At 40.1% G+C, this 21,477-nt stretch overlaps 1 protein-coding gene across 2 annotated transcripts; it reads left to right on the top strand.

Moving 5' to 3' along the window:
- The first annotated feature begins 2,960 nt into the window (after nucleotides 1-2,960).
- Nucleotides 2,961-21,241, top strand: LOC132980075 (tubulin-specific chaperone cofactor E-like protein). 2 transcript variants are annotated; one of them, XM_061045990.1, is made up of 10 exons: nucleotides 2,961-3,088; nucleotides 3,253-3,323; nucleotides 6,340-6,519; nucleotides 7,012-7,151; nucleotides 7,981-8,162; nucleotides 9,834-10,090; nucleotides 10,743-10,869; nucleotides 11,047-11,163; nucleotides 12,121-12,232; nucleotides 14,157-21,241. In XM_061045990.1, exons 3-10 carry the CDS (start codon nucleotides 6,372-6,374, stop codon nucleotides 14,361-14,363), a joined length of 1,290 nt encoding a protein of 429 aa, XP_060901973.1. In that variant the 5' UTR covers nucleotides 2,961-3,088; nucleotides 3,253-3,323; nucleotides 6,340-6,371; the 3' UTR covers nucleotides 14,364-21,241. The 2 variants fall into 2 exon arrangements, with proteins under 2 accessions (XP_060901973.1, XP_060901972.1); XM_061045989.1 differs by lacking the exons at nucleotides 2,961-3,088; nucleotides 3,253-3,323 and having other exon boundaries at nucleotides 3,331-6,519.
- The last annotated feature ends 236 nt before the right edge of the window (nucleotides 21,242-21,477 follow it).

Genomic DNA, 21,477 nt, shown 5'->3' with positions numbered 1-21,477 from the left:
TGAACAATGTCAGTACTGGCCTGATCACATCTAACCTAATACAATTATGCCATTAACATAGCGCCCCCACTGGAAAGAGGCGGTACTGCATCCTATATACTTTGTCTGATCTGATTGAAATTTCACATGTATGATCAGGGTTGGCCTCTGAACACATTGACATAACAATAGTCAACTTCAACAATAGCGCCCCCTACTGCAAAGAGTAAGTACTACATCCTATATACAATGCTCAATTTCCTCCAAATGTCATAGCTATCATGACAGTGCCATCCTGAACTGCTCTATGTCAAAATCTTATGTGATTTTCATTACGTTGCCTATTTCAACATGCCAGTACTACGACTTTTACACTGCACGGCCTGCTGCTTAGTCACGTTCCGCTGCTGCTGCACTCCCGCGGTCGCGACACACCCCGACATGCACAGGGGTGCGAGAGCCCTTCATCACCGCTTGCGGTTTTAATTTATTCTTGGTTTTTGTTTTTTCAGGTGCAGGTGTAGGACACATTCACAGAGATTTCTGTATTTGCCAGTTAAGCCGTCCTGGATAAAATGTCTGAAATGAAAAAGAGTCTTTCAACCTAATAAATAGGAAATATCGGCAAACTACAGGAAGGCCAATAAGGCCTGCTACAGATATATGAAGCAGGATGAGATGAATATATATTTTTTTATTAACTTTATTGATTTACAATAAACAAACAATATAACATAACAGTTAACAATACCATGATCAGAAAAATCATCAGATAAAGTAAACAAACCAAGTTACATTAAAAAAAGGAAATGGTTTAGTGTTTTATCAGCTTATTAACAAAAAGCACAAGTCTGCTCCACATCCATAAGGCCACCCTGCTTAAAGAATCGACAGGATATTTCATGAAGAGGTGAGGAAGTGATTTTCTTTGACTCTGTTAGCAATACAGTATTTATGAGATAAAAGCCAACAGTTTCCTAGTCCACGTCTTTCAAATGGGAGTCTGAATAAATGTTCCCCTTGGAGAGGGATAAATATCATTATCAGCAGAAACACAATGACATCATCTTTTTGTCAGTGGGTACCTCCGTTTTTTTGTTTTTTTTCAAGAAAAATTCGGCATCTTCATAAAACCTGCACCAACAGGCACACAAACACCACGCAAACATGTTGTGAAATTAAGTTGAAAATGTAAAAGAAAAAGAAAATCATTTTCGGCTGACACGTTACGTCACTTCCGGGATATACTGGAGAGCAAAATGACAGCTGGTTTGTTGTCATCAACAAGGAAAATACAAAGTAGACATTAAAGGTATGTAGAACCACGGCTTTTTATATACTCTGTTTTTAACACGGTCTTGGAGTATACTGGCTTTAGCTTGTGTTCATTGAAAGTACATTTTTACCGCTGCCATCTGTAATCCATCCCTGGCTCCATCGAGCTGCTGCCGGGGGTCAGACTGCGAGTCTGGACCGGACACCGTCTGCTGCTGGGCTGTCAACAACCTTCAGTTTGCAATTTTTATTCACAACTTAAGTGTAAATTCCTTAAGCCTGAAATATAATGGGAAAATCATTTAATTTTTCTGTGTGTGCAGGATAAGCTTGATGCTTTTCAGTTTTCAGTTTTCAAAAAATTAATTAGCCAGACTCCGTTTAGAAAAACCTAAATTCTTTCTTATGTTTTCCTTATCGGCCTATTTTTAGTGTAGCAGGATCAATGTCAGACCTGTTATGTATTCCCTTATATTAAATTAGTAGTTCGGTATACATTTCCTAGAATAAGTTTAATTAAAAACAATGAAATGTCAACTTTTACAATCCGTTTGCCTTGTTGGATTCACCAGTTTTCCCCAATATGACGTGACTTGATGGGGAGCTTTTGCTAGGAATTAACATGTAAAAGTCTCAGTTATCTTTTAATGACCATTGATTTTTCATAAAGGAATCTGCCGTATTAACAATATCTTCTTGTTGAATGGCAGGACATCACGGGTTTTTTACTTCTCGATGTACATCCTCTGATAAGCGCGTAAGTCTAAAACGACTATATTTTTAAAGGCGTTTGGCAACACACGGTCCAGTAAGCAGGAGCAGCAAAATGCCGTTTGACAATCCGTCACTTTAGAGGTGCCTGTGACGTATCGACCGATGGATGAAGTGACAACATAATTTAAGGTCTTTTGAGAGTCACTTAGAGTTTTATATCATGTCGGCGTGCATTTGATAATGATAAACGATTGCGATAAGAATTCAAGTTTAATAATTGGTCTAATAGGCGCACTTTCCCCAAATTGATGTTTCTTACTCTACCAAGTAAACCACATATAAAGTTATTATTTGTTTCTTAAAAAAGAAAAGACTAATTTACAAAATTGCTTAAAACCCTACCTTTTAACATAACTCGACAAATAATTATTTATCATTACAAATTATACAAATCATGACAGAAAACTATTTTTTTAAATTCGGTTTGTTTACTGTTGTTTCGATCATTTTCACCAAACAGACTTTCCTCTCTGACAGAATACACACTATAACTATTAAAATGTATTTACATTTATTGTCGTTTTGTCCTTGCCGTGAATGCCACATTGGAAATATCGTCTGGGTAAATGTATTACTACATAATATTACTGTATTACTTACTAAGATGTTAGATTACATGAAAAGCAAATAGTCAGAGTTCTCACAGAATTTCAGTTCAACAGACTCACGTTTTACCCTGTGTTGAAAAGTGCTATATAAATAAATGTTGTAATTATTATTAAGTTTTTTGCTGAACAAAGTTTCATCATTGAGTATAATGTGATGCAGATTGAGATTTGTGTTTTATTCCGTGACCCAGAGCACCTCTCTATAAATCTGAATGTGATGTTGTTCAGATTTTATTGATACTGGTAAATAAATAACAAGGCAGGCAGTGATCTTTGACCTTGTTTGCACTTCAGTGTCATGTGGTGACAGCCCCCCGCCCCTCCCCCCCTCCCCCCCCCCCCCAAGTCCTCCTCCCTTTCTCTGGACTGTCCAGATCACATCCTGACGTCTGATCAAAGAGGGGCCAGCATTTCTTCTGGAGACATCTGTCAGCCCGAGCAGCCACTCTGGAGTAAGACACCACTAACGATGCAAAAGGCCTCGACTTTTATCTTTATTATGGACGGATTTCTTTCTATAAAAATGACATTTTCTTTCATCTGCACACAATGAATACACAAATACATCTGTGAGCGGATGCAAAATGAATCAAACTGCTTCTGATTTCTTTGACAGGCCAACAGTACTAACAGAGTCAACGACAGGGACCAGTGACAGTAGTCGAATCACGGGAAGCGTCTCTTCAGGTAAGCAGCTTTCCGCCATGTGTTTTCATTTATTTTTCTTTATTCCGCTCGTGGAAATGTTCACAGTTTCTTATCATAAAAGAAAACTATTCACATTTTTTTCACATTCCATGTTTGGGAGGGAACCATGGACTGTAAATATTAGGGAAGGAAGGAACTGGGGGGAGAAAATCTTATTGTTTCTGCCCCTTACTCAAAACACAAGTGACCAATAGAAAAGCAGTGCTGTAGGCAGCCTGTCAAATTATGAATACTGAGAAAACCACTTTTACAGTAACTTAAAAAATATATATAAATGAAATGTCCTGCCATGTTCCTCATCCTCATGGCAGGTAAAAAAAAAAACCTTTTTCTCCTAATACTGCTTTTTGCCCTCTATATAACGTTGAGTTGTGAAAAATAACAGTGGCATCACAACAAATAATTAGCTATTCTAGATCACTTAAGAGTAACAAATTGTTCTTGATACATTACCACAAAGTAGTGCAGCCCCGCCTCACCAAAGAAGACATTGTAACTGGATCTTTTTATTTTTATTTTAGTAAAAATCCCTACATTATTAATGCTTTCCTGCAGCAGATTCGACAGCGGCTCTGCCCACAGAGCGTTTAAAAAAAGCACACGTATGCTCGTCATTTTAATTATAGATGCGTACAGTAAGTGATAGGTCGGGGTCAAAGGGGCATTCTTCACTCTGTTTTGTTTTCATAATTTCAGCATGGAGATCAGACTTTGTGTGTGTGTCTCCTCGGGGTACATTCAGGGAAGATTTAAATGGGACAGTGTCTGTGGTTTGCTGATAAAAGCAGAGAACACCTACTTGTGTCCCTCCTTGCTCCCACTATCATACGTACTGCTCTTAAAGAGGTATTCAGTCGTTTATCAGAGCAGACCAGTCATGTGTCTCGCTATGGAAGTTGAATATATAAAAACTAGGCAAGTGAAAAGTGGAATAATTTATAAAATATGCTTTAATGGGGAATAAATTATCACGGCTGCATGGTGACATGAGGACAGACATAAAGTGGACTCTAATTCTACCAAAAAAGGACACCACTTTTTGAACATTTTCAACTATGTTCTCATTTGGAAAACAAGCTTAATATCTGCAACATGCGCCCGAGACGTACCACACGGCGCCTGCAGTGGAAACTCGAGCATTGACTAGAGAGGGAACGCTATGCTATGGAGTGCGCGGCGCACACGGATCCTGTGGAAACTGCCAGTAATGTTTAATGCCTGTATCTTCTGCCAAGGGGGGAGAGGTCAGATGAGACAATCTACAGCAAGACAAAGAGACAGCTTTTGTTTCACATTTTCCACAGCTAATATATTTAAAATAAGCGATACATTTGACTGTAAAAAGGTAGCTTGAAAATATATTTCATCAAACACCCCCTGAGTTTGTACAGGACAACATCAGAAAATAGATAATACCTACCCCTGTCTACAGGGGGAGCCAAAATCAATCAATCAATCAATCAATCAATCAATCAATCAATCAATCAATCAATCAATCAATCAATCAATCAATCAATTTTATTTGTATAGCGTCAACTCATAACAAGTGTTCTCTCAAGACACTTTACAAAAAACAGGTAAAAGACCTTACTCTTTGTCTTTTAACATTACAAAAGAGCAGGTAAAAAGACCATACTCATTGTTATGTTACAAAGACCCGGCAAATCGACACATTACAAAACATCCCCCCCTCCACTGGGGCTTTAAATCTCCTTTTAGAAACTTTCAGTTTGTGTCTGTTTTTGTTTTTTGTAGACAAAAAAGGTGCAACTTATCTCTTTGCAGATTTTTTCCCATAAGAAGAAAAATTCCAAAATTCAGTTGAAGATGGAGAAGAGGATAAAAACCAAAAAACTTGGAACTATTTTCTTATTCACCCAATCTTCTCGTCTGGGACATAAATTTATTTGAGTGGTCGTGGGCACCGTGTGCAAAGGCTTCATTGAGGCCATCGTGGGTTTGAGTCAGACCTTGTTCATTTGTCTGTTTCCTCAAAATAAATTATGACTCATGGCCTATCTTGGTATAAAAAATCAACTTGTGAAAATAACTTGTACTTTTATTTTTTTATTCAATCTCCTTAGTGTGTGCAAGAAGAAATCATCCTGAGTTATTGATTGGAGCAGCTTATCCACGTGTTCAGAATTTCATTGGCAACAAGAAACGTCACTCATTGGCACTGTCATGTGAAATTGGTGGAGGTATAGATATATCAGGACAGAGGCAGGCACCTCCTTTCAACTCAGGCTCTTATTGGCTCTTATAGGAACAGTGAATGAAAGGTTGTAATTCACTCAATCAAAAGGTCAGAGTACAGCCGTCATTTTTAAGTATCGCAGTGGGAAAAAAATCCTACAATAAAATGAATTATTACAGAAATGGATGTAATGTGTTTCTAGATCTGTCACTGGATTTGGGTCGTGGGCGCCCTTAGTGATGCAGCAGGACTGTTTCTGTTGGACTTTTTATGATCAGGAGAGTACAGTACATCTTCAAATGGTAAAAAGTTAGTAGTCCTTTGACACTGGTCTGAGTTGGGTAGATTGAGGCTGCTGTGGTGGTTAAATCTGCACAAACACTGATGGGCAGCGGGTCGACTGACAGTGTGTGTGTGTGTGTGTGTGTGTGTGTGTGTGTGTGTGTGTGTGTGTGTGTGTGTGTGTGTGTGTGTGTGTGTGTGTGTGTGTGTGTGTGTGTGTGTGTGTGTGTGTGTGTGTGTCCTATACTGTAAATGGTCATGTGTAATATGGTTATAAGGTCATCATAATGCAGACTTAACCAGTGAGAAATAGGATGGATCAAGTCCTACCGTAGAGCAAATTAAAAAAAAAAAAAAAAGAACAAGATGATCAGTCGACGATCGGCAGAATCTGACCAATCAGAGGTTTGACTATGTATAACGCCACTAATATTGACGGGGAGGTTAAAACAGGGTCCCGCGTGCAGTACAGCTTATTACTGTGGATGTCTGCCTCTTCCCCTCATTGTGGACAAGCTGAGGCAGGGTCAGCCCAGTGGGACGGAGCCATGGAGCCGCCGGAGGACATGGAGGGCCGAACCTTTGTGGAGGTGATGAGTGAAAAGTACAGCCCAGAGAACTTCCCGTGCCGCAGGGGGCCCGGTATGGGCGTGGTGGTGGTGCCCACCGCAGGTCCTCAAGGATCCCCCATGAAAGGTGAGCTGGAGGACAAAAATGACAATCCAATCAAAAAAATCATACTTTTAATGATTTGTGACATTTAGTCATTTTCTGAATTCAAATCTTAACCCCTCCTACTTTGATCACACACTGAGTCCAGGCCTCTGACAGCAGCTACAAAATTCACATGGAATACAGTAGGAGGAGGAAAGGTGGAGAGGGAGAAGAGGTTATTGTGTTACTTAAGGGTCCTAAACCATTCCTAACGATGTTCAAAGTAATGTTTAGTCTACATGAGCATCTCTGTGATTGTAACTCCTGATTAAACAAAAGCTCATCATTTTGAGCTGCCCATGATTCACACCATGTTTGTTGCAGGTGTAGATGCTATAAGTAAACAATCAGCGGCACATCCACTCCGTTTAAAAAAATGGATTCTAGAGATTAAAGGAACCGTGAACCAATTTCAAACACCCCCTCTTTATTTCAGTGTTCCCTCTAAACCCCTCTCTTTCCTGTGACCTGCAGACCGCCTGAACCTGCCCAGTGTGCTGGTGTTGAACAGCTGTGGGATCAGCAGGGCCGGGGAGCGGGCGGAAATCGTCGCCTTCTGTGCCCACGTCATCGAGCTGGACCTGTCGCACAACAAACTGCAGGACTGGCATGAGGTGCTGCCTGTTGTTTTTAATCCACAAGTTCACTCTCATTAAAAAATGAAGGCTTACTATAGTTCATATTTGATTTGTTGTCAAACCAACAATGAACGTGTCTGACTGAAAGCTATTTTTGGCATTCAAAACCTGACTAAAGTTATCTCAATCTTCTGCGCCATTATTTGTCCAAAAACAGTTAATTTAAAATCCATTCAGTCGCCATAGAGATGCATTTGATGAAATAATGGTAAAGGAACCCCCTTTAACTGTAACTGCAATCTGAGGGGTGTACTATGAAGCGAGTCAAACTTACCCAGTCTTTCTATGAGTAAGCTGGCTCTACAAAGCCTGAACTACTGGGGACACTCAACATATCTGCTGGGCTATCAGGCCCCCCATTCCCAGTTAAAGAATAATAGAAATGACGACACTTTACAGCCGATTCAAAGCCAAAAGCCTGAACATTGAGTCAGTTACCATAGTGATCTGGCCAGGTTAAAAGAGAGCCAGCTTCGGGACACATAAACTCTGACTTTAGACTCAACAGGGTTCTCATCTATCTTCATTGTACCTCCCCCCTGCTCTGGTTGTTGAGTATTTGTTATTGACGAGGGCAAACTCCAGCAAAGTCTGTCAGCCAGGTCACTTTGGACACCTCAGTAGTGCAGAAGAAGTTCTCCTTTAACAGCCATTAAATGCTAACTTAGCTGGAAAGTGGTTGACTGTAACGGTTAGCTGTTGTGTAAAAGAATGTGAGTGTGTTATAAGTTGTAAGCTGAAATATGGACACAGGTTTATGAAAGTACAACAGCACAACATTTAAAAATGAGTTTCTCATTTTCAGATCGGTAAAATTGTCTCCAACATCCCCAACCTGGATTTTCTGAACCTGAGCTCCAACCCCCTGGCGGGAATGGCCCTTGATCCACGGTGTGCCGAAGCCTTTTCTCGGGTCCGACGCCTCGTCCTCAACAACACTCAGGTGTCCTGGGACACTGTGCTGCTGCTCGCCAGGGAGATACCCGAGTAAGAGAAGTATCTACAGGCTGCTGATGTTGTTATTGGGCCTCTTAGAGGAGCTTTGTTTTAATCCTGTGAGACTTGTAAAACACCAGCCCCAGTGGTATCTACCCATGTAAAGATTATAATCAAAATGATAGACACTTATTACCACTAATTATTAGGGCTTTTCATAAACAGCTAAATAGGCGCTTAAGTTTAGCCGGCTTCCTTTTATGTTGATAATTCTAAAAAAAACTGCCTGATTTACAAGTTGCACCTCACTTTCCCGAACATTTTAAAAGCTCTTGCTCTCAATAAAATCATGACGATCATAAGAAAGATGCCTGTCTGTATGTGATAACTCCGCCCCCTCAGTGTGTGTGGACACAGGAGCGCTCAGCTGTGATCAGACTTCAGTGTTTCACTAATATGAGCAAAATAATTGCAGAGATGGTCGTCCTCATTTCCATCTCACAGACTGCTTCAGTCAGATTTTCTGAAGGTTATTTAAACTGTCTGGGGAGTTTACTAAAACATGCATTTATAGTTGAAAAGTGTGTCAGCTTAAAAGAAAGTCAAAATGTTTCTTTACATCATAACTGTCAAATACATTTCTTTATTGGGGTTAGATCTCTTCTGGAAGATTCTGTGTTTGGCTGCTCTGTAAGGTTTGTGTCTTCATTTTAATTCAGGTATTAAAGGGATAGTTTTGTATTTTTTATACTGTTGTGAATGAGGTACTGGCCTCTCTCTAAAAAGAGACTGGCCCAAGTGAAGGCATGGAAGCTAAGCTAATCATCGTTTCCAACGGGGTCGTTTGCTCGATGTGATTTAACTCATTTGAAAATTAACCGAGATATTTATTTTGAAAAGTACACTGCATTGTAAAAAATCACAGCAAAGTGTGTTTGTTATTTAAAGAAAAAAGCACTAAACAGAAATCTCTCATGAGTTTTGTGTTTTACATTAAACTACTCCGTTTTATAACGAACATGTCAAAAATGATTGATGAAATCTTTCAACAACGTGAGTCTCTTACAGGAAGAAGCATTGATTTTCTGTTTTCCTTTTACATATTTTAATTACCACAACAAATTGTTGTACTAATCCTCAACCCAATCCAGGGAATTGAGTGTTGGGTGACCCTCAGACCCCCCTCTTATTACTTGTACCTAACTAGGTTTAAATGAACCCTATACTGTTGTGAAACCGTTTTTGCCTTTATTAGAGAGGACAGCTGAAGAGTCAGGAGGGGGTGACATACAGCAAAGGACCGAGGTTGGATTCCAACCTACGGCAGCTGAAGAAAGCACCATAGCCTCTGTGCATGGGACGTGGGACATAACTGCTAGGCTACTGAAGCCCCCTGTTGTGAGACTCTAGTCCAGTACTCCTCTGGGCCACCATACAGCCTAGGTTGCCCACCTTAAATTTTCCCAAGAGCACTTTTATTTGACAGGATAGAGGCCTAATTGCCCTTTTCAGTAAATCAAAATCTTTTAAGAATTTGGTTATCAAAGAGAAGCCTGATATAAAAGTGGGATTAAAAAGTGCCTGAAACCACCAGATTTAGGCTTTTACCGCCAATCTTTTCTCCTTACTCCTCTTGCTGGCTTCTTTTTTCCCACTGGCTGACTTCTTTTTATGTCTGTGGAAACCCCTGAAATAATGTTGACATTTTCTGAAAATCTGCAGGTTGGAGGAGTTGTTTCTGTGCCTTAACGAGTACAGCAGTGTAAGTGTCTCAAGCGTGGTTTGCCCCACCCTGCGCCTGCTACACATCACCGACAACAGCCTGAAGGACTGGACCGAAGTCCGCAAGTTTGGCCCCATGTTCCCCAGCCTGGAAACTCTGATCATGGCCAACAACCACCTGACCTCCATTCAGGACAACAAGGACATACTGCAACGACTCTTTCCCAAACTACGCAGCATGAACCTGAATAACTCAGGTCAGTGGATATGACTGTGTGTGTGTGTGTGTGTGTGTGTGTGTGTGTGTGTGTGTGTGTGTGTGTGTGTGTGTGTGTGTGTGTGTGTGTGTGTGTGTGTGTGTGTGTGTGTGTGTGTGTGTGTGTGTGTGTGTGTGTGTGTGTGTGTGCGCGCGTGCGTGTGTGTGTGCGCGCGTGCGTGTGTGTGTGCGCGTGCGTGTTGTAAATATGTTTGTTCTGGTGTGTTGATGTAGTACAGTGTAATGTTTTTTTGTGGGTGTAAACGTATTGGTTTTTTTTTTTGCTGTACTGGATTATTTTGGTACTTCAAGAATAACAGTATCAGCATCCGCCTGCATTGATTTGAAAACACTTGGTAAAATTAGCACAAGCAAACATGTCGCTGTATCCTCACAGCTTGGTGTTATTTGCAGAGACTCAGGACAGATTCCTTCCCTGCTTCAGCTTTTATCTCAGGAAACGTTTCTATTTTGAGGAGTATTAGTGGTGATCCTATTTTTAGAGCTCTGTTGGGAGTGGAGGGGACAAAAGCAATACCTAAAGATGTGTTCAAATGTCTTCTCTCCATCGCTTCCAGTCTTCAAGACAAATCTGGATTATTTACTTTTAAAAAAAGGGGCAGTTTCTCTTAGTTCTTTGCGTGTGTTTTCAGGTCTCAGCCAATGGGATGACATCGAGAAGCTGAACTTCTTTCCAAGACTGGAGGAGGTTCGGCTGCAGGGCATTCCCTTACTGCAGACTTACACCAACGTAGAGCGACGGAGCCTCATGATAGCACAGTGAGTCGCTGCGATGACATCAGTGAGATTGGTTACCTAAATAGTAATTTTAAAAAAGTTGTTCATTGTCTTCTAACACTGATAGCTGATTGAAATTTGAGCTTTGGAAGGTAATTTTTGACTCATAATGACCTGCTGCTACACTGCATTAAAAACAGTGTATGTGTTCCCCCACAGGCTCCCTGCAATATCTTTGCTAAACGGCAGTGTTGTGACTGATAATGAGAGGGAAGACGCAGAGAGATTCTTCATCCGTTACTACTTAGACTACCCTGAGGAGGAGCTCCCCGACAGGTACTGAGCACATGAAGCCTACAGTAATGGTGGTCGTCACCATGTTGGAAATGCTGACTCTACTAAGCGACAACCTCGGGTGTTGAAACTGGGCCAATGCAGAATTACAACAAATTGCAGTGCCTTGGGTGTCCACTTGAGGCGCGCTGCCAAGAAGGTCACATACCGCACCTATATTAAAATGTAAACCCAGAGGTTGCTGCTTGGTTTCAAGTCTTCTTCAACATATCATGAACTTCATTTTGTCAATTATGGTGCCATTGAGAGTCATTAGATGATAAGGCAGGGCATACTTTAGGGTTAGCAACCCTGATTTCTCAATAAGTGCGTTAATTGAACGTGCTCGTATAACAGTGAACTGATTTGGTAATTTTGCAGCTCATGGCTGAGAATGTAAGCGGGGTTTACTCTGGAGTCAGTGAACGCCATCACATGTACTGAGGTACAGAGAGTTTCTGAGCAGTGTGCTGAAGTTGGATATGTGGCCCCCTTTGCATGCATTAGGTGTTCTTTTTGAAAGTAAAAGCCTGGATCTGTTTGTCTTTTTCTGGGATGAGGCGACGCACGTGTTCACACAATGCTTTTATTCAGATTTTCAGTGGATGTAGTCACAGATGTACAGGTCCTCACGGCTGAAATTGTAAGCCGGTAGTTGTCCTGGTACAGATTCTTCAACGACAAGTCAACAAACTCTGCACTGTTCTGCTTCAAGTAGCTTGAAGTGACAGGAATCCAGACAGTTCCTGGAGAGAGCGATGATATTGTTGACACAGTATATAGAGGCTCAGATATTTAAAGGATGTGTTAAATCAACACTTATAAACACAAATGACCCTGAGGTCAAGTCTCACATCTAAAGTGAGCTGAACTTCTGTTTACTCTTGGTCTAAACGCAGCTGAACTGTAATGAACATCTGTTTCATGTGCTCGTGTCATGGCTCCTCTTTTCTCCTTTAGGTACCACTCTCTGGTGACTAAGTACGGGAAACTGGAACCACTCGCCGAGATTGACCTCAGACCTCGCTGCCGTGCCCAGGTGGAGGTTCACTGTGAGGAAAAAGTGCAAGAGGTGTGTTAAGTTATGCCCACACTGCCCCCTGTTCAGACTTATTGCGATTGCAGCCTTCAAGAATCAGAATCAGAATCAGAATCGGGGTTTATTGCCATGTACATTTACACATACAAGGAATTTGACTTGGTGTATTGGTGCTAAACAATTAACAAGGAAATAAAGCAGAACTAGCAACAACTTAAATAATACAGTATAAGAAGATATTACAATATATAAAATAGAATTTAAAAATGTAAAATATAAAAAAATAAAAAACACAAAATGTACAAAAGGTGCAATGTAGGAGCTGTGCAGTGGACTATGAGAAAAAATCTATCTAATGTATAACCTACTCACAGAGTGCATGTAAGGACTGTAACAGTTCAGCATTCGCATTACTTGAAGTCAAATAAAGGACTTGTTAAGTAGTTAATAAAGTAAATGCAATTACAGAACTATGTCACTATCAAGTACAAAGGACATGTGAGGAAATCAGAGTATAGGAATACGTGGCAAAGTTAAGGAAAAACTTAATTTAACCTGACAGCACAAAGCAAGAGGATACCTGAGGCTCAAGTGAGTTCACACAAGCTGCTCACCCTTAAAATGTTTGTAGAATATCAGGAGCTTTGAGCATATATTAAAAAAAAATTGTACACTACTTGAGATACTCCAAAATGTTTTATTCTTATTACTCATCAAGGAAAAAAGACTAGGTTTGCAAATACTGGTATTCCCCTTTAACAATAAAAAATGAAATGTTCTGCTAAGGTTAAGTTGTAGTGTGGTGCCCCTAATTGTTCCTGATGTGAGGGTTTAAGAAGCCCTTTTAGAAAATGAACTCCAGACATTTGCTCGACAGTTTCAGGACATACCGGTCCTGACATTATCTGGACATTTATTAGATACGCATGCCCTTACAGGGGAAGATTATCTACGGAAGCCCTAAAGGCACATTCATTCTTCTTAATGTAGGAAAATAGATATGTATGTTTTAAACGATAATCACTACACATATACACCAACGCATCCGTCCTCCATTCACAGGAATTAGAGTAAAATGAAATGTATGGATACATGTCCTGTTAGGGCTTGAGTAGTTATCTGTGTCAGACCCAGTTTCACAACTAGAAATACCTTGTTCAGCTTAGATTAGAGGACAATAAATAATAATAATGCATTTAATTTATAAGCGCCTTTGTGGGTACACAAGGACACTGTAAAACAATCAACATTTAAAAAACGAGGTAGAGGAGTATGCATTGGCTCCTATTTCTATGTTAATATCACTACAACATGCATAAGGATGTTTCTACAACACACAAACCCAATTACAGAAAACACAAAATAAGACAACTGAGGTGAGCAGTAAAGAGTATAAAAGGCCCTGACACACCAAGGAGATTGTTTGCTATCGGTCCTTATTTGTCGCCTCTGCTTCTTCTTTTCTTTTTCCACTAATACCAAGGCCTGACAACGCCAGCGCCATTTTAAACCTTTTTTTTTTCAGACATTATTCTCCATTGGTAGGCTACATATAATACGAGCGGTGCGCGACAACGGTGTGAAAATGGTCTTCTCGTATCATAACAAGGTGGCCGTTGGACGTCGACTGTAGTCTTTGCAGTGTGTTCTAGTGCCACTTTTAGGCCAAGATGTGAGGCGACGTGATGCGACGCAACAGGCGTCCTTCATCGCCACTAGTTCTTTGTCATCTGCTTGGTGTGTCAGGGCCTTAAAGCAGAGAAACTCCACTCAACATGAACAATGCCAACTTGCTGATGGTGAATGTCCAAGTGTACACATCACCTCCTCACCCCAACTTCACACTGGAATCGGCCATTTGCACTCACACATGCACAGCTACAGTAGTTTTTAAGAGTCTCAGTACGGCTTCATTGTTATAAAACATGTCTCTTTTGTTTATTTTCTTTTTATCCAGCTGAACATCCGCCTGGACCAGACAGTAGCTGAGCTGAAGAAGCAACTGACGACCGTCGTGCAGCTTTCCACCAACAGCATGAGGCTCTATTACATCGACAAGTTCAGCGCCTTCGGCCCTGAGGAGATGAGATACAACACGCGCGCTCTCCACTCCTACAGCATCCAGGACGGAGATGAAATACTGGTGGTGCCCAAGACCAAGTAAACCACTGGAATCAAAGTGTCTGAGAGGAGGGACTCACTGATTGATCGATTTGTTGGATTAGTTGTTGATTGGTTACCTGAAAATCACAAAATCACTGGAAAAAGTATAAATGATCAGCGGCCGATGTGTAAGAGCTTAAAGAAGAAGTTGATGTGTAAAACATCAGAAGACTCCACAGAGGGCTACAGTGAGCTGCTAGGAGGGCCTGACTGGAAACGCAGCCAGTCTGGAGAGAATTTGTCTTTATTTATTTGAGCTTTATTTAAGAGGAATCCATTGGAGTCGATCTGTCAGATAGGAGAAGAGGCCGAGAGAGCATCCTTGAATCTACTAGAAGTTTAACTGGAGCGAGGGGGAGGGCCCTGCTGTATCAACCAAGCAGCTCTGTCGCTAAGTACAAAACATTTACCACCGGCTTGCCCACTCGTCGCAAAAAGCTACCCGCTGCACTCATCTCCACCTCTAAAGTGGGCACGATATCAGGAAGAGCAGTTTTTGTTGAAGGGAAAATATTTCCTAAAAACAGTAACGATGAAAGGCGGCGATGAAACTTTGTTTTTTTTGGTTAGTTCTGTTGTTCAAAGGTTTTTTTCTTTTTCTTCTTTTTTTCAAACTTCTGGGAATTATTACAATGGTTAGAAGAAGCTACATCACACAGACATCGTTTAGATAAATACATAGAGTCATAATATTAGCTATCTCTCCAACAGCCAATAAGGACACTTAGGAGGGATTTCACTAAGATATGATCGAGATTAGATTGTAGCCCCTAATAGCTCAAAAAGTAGTGATTCATTTTGCTCCCACTATCTGCTCCATTACTATGTTTAATTCACAGAGCATATATATAATTTAGGGCTGGGCACGTTAACGCATTATTTTCGCATTAACTCATTAATTAATTTAATAAATTAATAATAATAACGAGAGCTCCGCCTCCGAGTCACTCTCTTCCTCTCAGCACGTTCAGTGAACGAAACACTGACTGAACGTGAACGAGCGAGACTGCGAGTCACCAGCCTCAGTCACACACACACACACACACACACACACACACACACACACACACACTGTACTGACTGAGGAGAGGATGGCGGGCTTTGAGTGACTCTTACGGTCTAGAGAGAGAGACACGAGACGGGAGAGAGGAGAGCGCAACTGAAGTTGAGAAATGAACGACTCTTTTCAGTAAGTGATTCAGTTCAGTTCGTTCACCCAAATGATTCGTTCATTTTGAACGAATCGTTCACGAACTACACATCACTAGCGCTCACAGGAAAGAGGAAACAGTGTTGCCAACTTGGCTACTTTCTCGCTAAATCTGGTGACTTTCCAAACCCCCTTGGCGACTTTTTTTGTCAACAGCTACTAGCGACAAATCTAGCGACTTTTTCTGGTGTTATTGGAGACTTTTTTGGTGTAAGAAACTGACGTGAAAGCACGTATTGCTCTGCAGTTACTGTCCTCAACGAGCAGCGGGTGCTGCCGTGAGCCCCTCCCCCTTCCAAAAGCACTCACAGGCTGTCAGTCAGAGAGCAGAGAGGAGACCCACACCACTCTGCGTCCAGACTGCAACAAATGCAATAAGCTTTAGTTTTGTATTTATTTGCTTTGATTACATTGTTTAAGTTGAGAAGTACATTTACAATAAAAGTGCGCTATACACTACTTTTTAATTCATTATTGGATTTTGCGTATAACAATGCGATTAATCGCGATTAATCACAGGAACTCATGCGATTAACGCGATTAAAACCTTTAATCGTTGCCCAGCCCTAATATAATTATATCCTGGCACAAACACACCCAAAAAGTTGTTCTTCTCTGAGAAAGTTTGCTCATGTTTTGTGTGTGAATGTGGAGACAAGAGATCTGCACCTTTACTCTGCTCAGAGCTGCACTCTCATGCTGACGGAGTTCAGTTCTGTCCACATAAAGATGATGAGCTAGGAGTCAAGGGGAAACTTTTTCAACTTAATTCTGAGGCCAGACTCTTAAAATGTGATTTGAGTTTCACCGTTTAAAACAAAGCTTCCTCTCAGTTTTACACCCTCGTCATGGTAACAGCTGCAGACCGTCTCCACACATGTGGATGAAGTGTGGAGCCGCACACAGCCCTTGACTGATTGGACCCCTGGTTATATTAATAAAAGTAAATATCAAAGTCATTTTGACGGACTTAATTTACAGATCAGTTATTTTAAGTCATACAGAGAAGAAATTGTTTTCATGATCACTGGAAGGTTTGAGCGTGACATCTCTTTTAAATACTGCGGCGCAGTTTCCACCATCTCTCAACAGACAGTCATTTATTATACTCTGTGTGTGGCTGTTGCCGGTGTTTGTGAATTAGACGCTTTTTGCACTAAAGGCTGATTTGCAAAGAAAGGGGCAATTTTTCATCAAATGATTGCATAATGGTTAATTAAATGTGTGCAAACCCCACAGACACACAGAGACGCTGTTTTGCTCTGCAGCCCAGTTCAGTGTGCATTTACCCCTTTGTGTGGGTTTTTTGTGAATTAGTGTCATTTTTCTTGTGTAATTTGCACGGGTTTAGTGAGTGCAAAGAGCTTCACAATCCTAATGTAAATCAGACCCTAGGAGTGAAATTTCTCATAGAAAACACAAAGGTCCCGCCAGAAGACTATCACAAATACTCAGCTTTAAATTACTACTTGTGTTTATTAAGTGTTTTTTTTTTCTTTTAAATGTACAAATGCATTTACACCTCCTCCGGCCTCACATCAAGAACCTTTAAAGATGTTGTTTTCGTAGTTATAGTAAGTACGTTTGCCTCACAAAGACGTTCACTTGAATTGCAGTTTTTAAAGTTCCCACATAAAACTTGTGTCATCTTAAACAAAAGGTGAGTTAATGTCACCAGCTAAACAGGAGGGAGAGCTGTTTATATATTCTAAGCAGGAGATCAAGCATTTCTATCTTTTTTCAGACCAAAAACAAAGTGATTTTTTGCCTCCTTTAAGTCACATAGTTTGACCATGAGATCCTTTATAATTATTTATGTTAGCCAATAACAACCTGCACATTTATGAACTTTCAGATATGTCTGAAAACCAAAGAATGTACCGTCTGGGTTCATAACGTTAGCCAGAGGTTCCACACAGCATAGTTACTTTGAGCATTGTTCATAGACTGTATCTGGCCCCTTCTTTATTGCTGCTTTTTTAGCCTAGTTTTACGACTGGTCAGGAGGAAAGGCCCGGCACGGTTGAATCTCTATTTACAAATTCTACCAAAAGATGTAGAAGGTACAGGATGCCTAATTGGTAATCTTCCTATTATTACCTTCAGAAAACCGAAAACAATCTGGATGTCAAAAGTCAGACTATTTTTCAGCTAACTCTAGTGTGATTAGCAAAGTGCATCAATGTTGAATGTTGACTGTGATATTATTTTGTATGCTGGTTTAGACAAGCGAAGGACAGGTTTGAAAAAAATAATTACAGAGAAAATGAAAAGCTCACATCTTAAAGTGTCTTTCAGTCCGACAGTAAGCTGAAGAAGACATTTTTTGTGTAGTGGTAGCATTTTGTCCATCACAAGGAAGCCATGCCCTGAAGCATCCGCTGCTTTATTTTATGTTTAACTCTCAATGAGATCATAACTGACCAAATTAAATATCACTATACTTCAGAAGACGGTAAAGTAGTGATTGAAAACATAAATTCATAAGAAAATGAGGTTACACATAAGCTGAGAAAGACTTACATACAGACTTGTTTTTTCAACTAGTTAATTTGCCCCCTGCTGGCCATATACTGTGCACTTTCAGGCACATTCTGACTCGTTTTTTAAGTTGCACAACTCATTTGTAAATTTTTTTACCCGTGCAGTGTGCAAGGAGACACACGTGACCATCACTGCCTGCTTCCGACTTTTTTGGTCATATAACTGCACACACTCGCACAGTGAGAGCAGAGCCACAAGAACATTCCCTGACTTTTTTCAGATTGGGCCTGCTGCAAACTGTCAGACAGCTTCTAAAAGCACCATGGCAACAGCAGACATGGCTGTTGGATGTATCTTCCCCAAGCAGAAACCTCTGTTGAAAAATGAAGCCGATACGGATGTGCAAACACCTGCAGTTTCTTGAGTGTCCACTCGGGGGAATTGCACAAACCCTGAAAGTCACACACACACCCATTCGTTTTGATGATCTTAAAGCTGACAGGCAGGCGTGATGTAACTGTTTGCCAACTCCTGCACTGAAAAAATTAGCTACAATGTTGACCAGATAGTTCAGCGAGAGCATTTATGACGATGATTGTGTTTGAGCCGTGCATATTTAATAACTGTAATTAACGTAGATCTGACTTTTCCATCTGTGGGCGTTATCAAAATAATTTTCAATGATCCGTCCTAATTTCAACCAATCAGACATTTTTTTTTCTATAATGCCAATTCATAACAAATGTTATCTCTAAACAGAGCAGGTCTTCTCTTTGTTATATTATTAGCAAAGGCCCAACATGAATCCATTAATCATGAGACCTTGGAAACATTTAGAGAAGTGAGCCAGACTCATGTTAAACCGTTATCTGTTTCACCTGTGTTAGGCTTGGAAACTGTTACAGTGTGTGAGCATGTATTTCCTGAGCCATGGTACAGTAGTGGGTCAATGATTGACTTATACAGAGTGAGATGACATTCCAGCATCATGTTAGTAAATGTATTCAGCCTCTACAGTATTCTTTCTGGGGAAGGGTTTTGTCAAAAAAAGAAGTGAAACACACACAAACACCCACAAAATATGGCAACCACGAGACAGGCTCATAGTGAGCATTAAAGTATAAAGGAGTGACTTCCTCTATTTCCTGTCTGCCTTATCAGACATTTTAAATACTTTTTGACATGAAGGGAGCGTGATAAAAAACTACAATTTTGTTAAACAATATAGTTTATGATCATTCGTTCGCCAACTTAAAATGTATTTTGTAGTCTATCGAATGTCCTGTGTTGCATACACAATGCTGTTCCATCTTATTGTTTTTGTTCATTATATGTTTTAAATAATTTATTGCTTCATGTGTACGTCTTCAATGTCTTATAAATGCACTTCTTTTTTCGACTTTTTAACCTGTCGTTACTATAATCTACCACTGTTTAGGACACTACTGCTATACTTGAATATTAGAAGGTCTGACATAAAAAGACTTAGTGAAGGTGTAGCAACGACACACAGCAGGGTAGATGAAGCTAAATAAATGTTAGCGTAGCATGAACCGCAGCCATAGCCAGCAGCAGTGCAGTGCTCGCACCAACTCTCAAAGTTATTATTGTTTGTGTTTGTGCTGATCATTGTCAAGTGAGGACATGTCTTTATTTATTTATTATATATTTATTTATTTATTTATTATATATATATATTAATTGTATTCATGTTTTTAATTTCTTTTATGTTGGCTCCGACAGTGATCGCGACGCATGCTTGGAGTTATAAGTGATAATAAACTCCACAGAGCTTTGTTATAAATGAAACCCAGGAAAATCTTTGAAAGTTTCAGGGCATTGATGATTATATTGTTAACTTGTTGTATTCACATCAAGGGGCAACCTTGGTGAAAACTCCTTGAATGTGATTTTTTTTTTTAAATAACTAATCTGTTTTGATGATTTTGAGGGTCAGGTGGACGTGATGTAGCTGTTTGTTAGCCAAGGAACACTTTAACTCCACCTTTGTCTATTCATAGATGGTGGAAAGTTAGGTTGTGACAGAATGTCCACTATGGCAGACGCAGTCGTTTCGCTTCATAACGCCTCTTCAGAAACCAATGATTGACATCACTACGTCCATGTTGTTAAAATGTTTTTCATTATCTTATTTACTATATCTTATGCTTACTTTCAAATAGCCTGACATATTGGCCATGGCGTTTTACAGCCTTTAGAGCTCCTGAGAGATTGTTTTTAAGATTCATGAATCCACTTCTTTTTACATGAAGTGGTGAGTTTTAGAGATGACATTTTCTTTTTCTTTTTTCCATTGAGCCAGACTGTCTGTTTCTCCTTTTTCAAGTGTTTGTGCCAAGCTAGTAGGCTGCTAGCTACTTGATTGCATACCTAATTTCGAGTGTTATCAACCTTTTCATCCAACTCTGGTTTGGAAACAGGCGTCTTTGTTCCAGTGACTGAAGGAGATCTTTACTCGGGGTGTCAAAAAAGCCTCCTGAGGGTTGATTTTTCTTTTAAAGTCACAAACAATTACCTCCTTCTTTTTTCCTCAAAACCAGTGCAGTCTTGTGATAATATACAGTATAAGAAGTAATTGAGCAAATAAGGAGTTGAAAATGGTATAATTTATGAACTAATATGACTTATATTTTCTAATCTATAAGACCTGAAACTAAAAGGAAACACTCTTCTGTTATATTCAGGTTTTGCCTGCTGGAATGGAGTTAATTCATACTTTGAAAAGCTCCATATTTCCTTTGATAAGGAAAATACTGAACACATAATCTGGCAGCACATCCAGTTTGAATGACACTCATGTGTTCTGGTGATATATCAGTGAACACACTGAGTCATCAGCTGCCTGTAAGAGTAATGTACTAGGGCTCACATGGATCCCAGAAGGCTTTTTTTAATTTGTTTGTCTTGATTATAGATTTTGGTTGTGCTCAATGTGCAGACTTCACACCCACTCAGACTTGTACACCAGTATTTAAGCTAATCATTTCACATGACTACATACAGTATATATTACACAGGACTATTCACAGTCAGTGGCAATTTACAGCTTAATTATTTTGTAGGATTACAGTATATAATGTATTAAATGGAACAGAGTGAGTCATCTCTCTTGTATTTGTAGAGAAGGATGTGTCACTTGCTGGTAATAAATGGCCGTCTCCCTCCTCAATGTGTGACACTTTGTTTCATTCACAGAAACTTATGAAACCATAAAGTGGCCCGGATGCGTTTCTTGGTACAGATATTGATGCGGCACTTTGATTTTATGACTCATTCACTGTGATGCAGACACTCACACACTGCAGCATTAATGACTGTGAGTGCTGGGACCTTAAATACTTAAAGCTCCTATGAGGAGACTTTACCTGGTAATGAAACAGACTGAAATGAGGTGGTGTAG

This window comes from Labrus mixtus, chromosome 9 (assembly GCF_963584025.1).
Source record: "Labrus mixtus chromosome 9, fLabMix1.1, whole genome shotgun sequence".
NCBI classification, from domain to species: Eukaryota; Metazoa; Chordata; class Actinopteri; order Labriformes; family Labridae; genus Labrus; species Labrus mixtus.
Note: the sequence above shows the minus strand (reverse complement) of the source record. Positions and strands in the feature narration are given on the sequence as shown.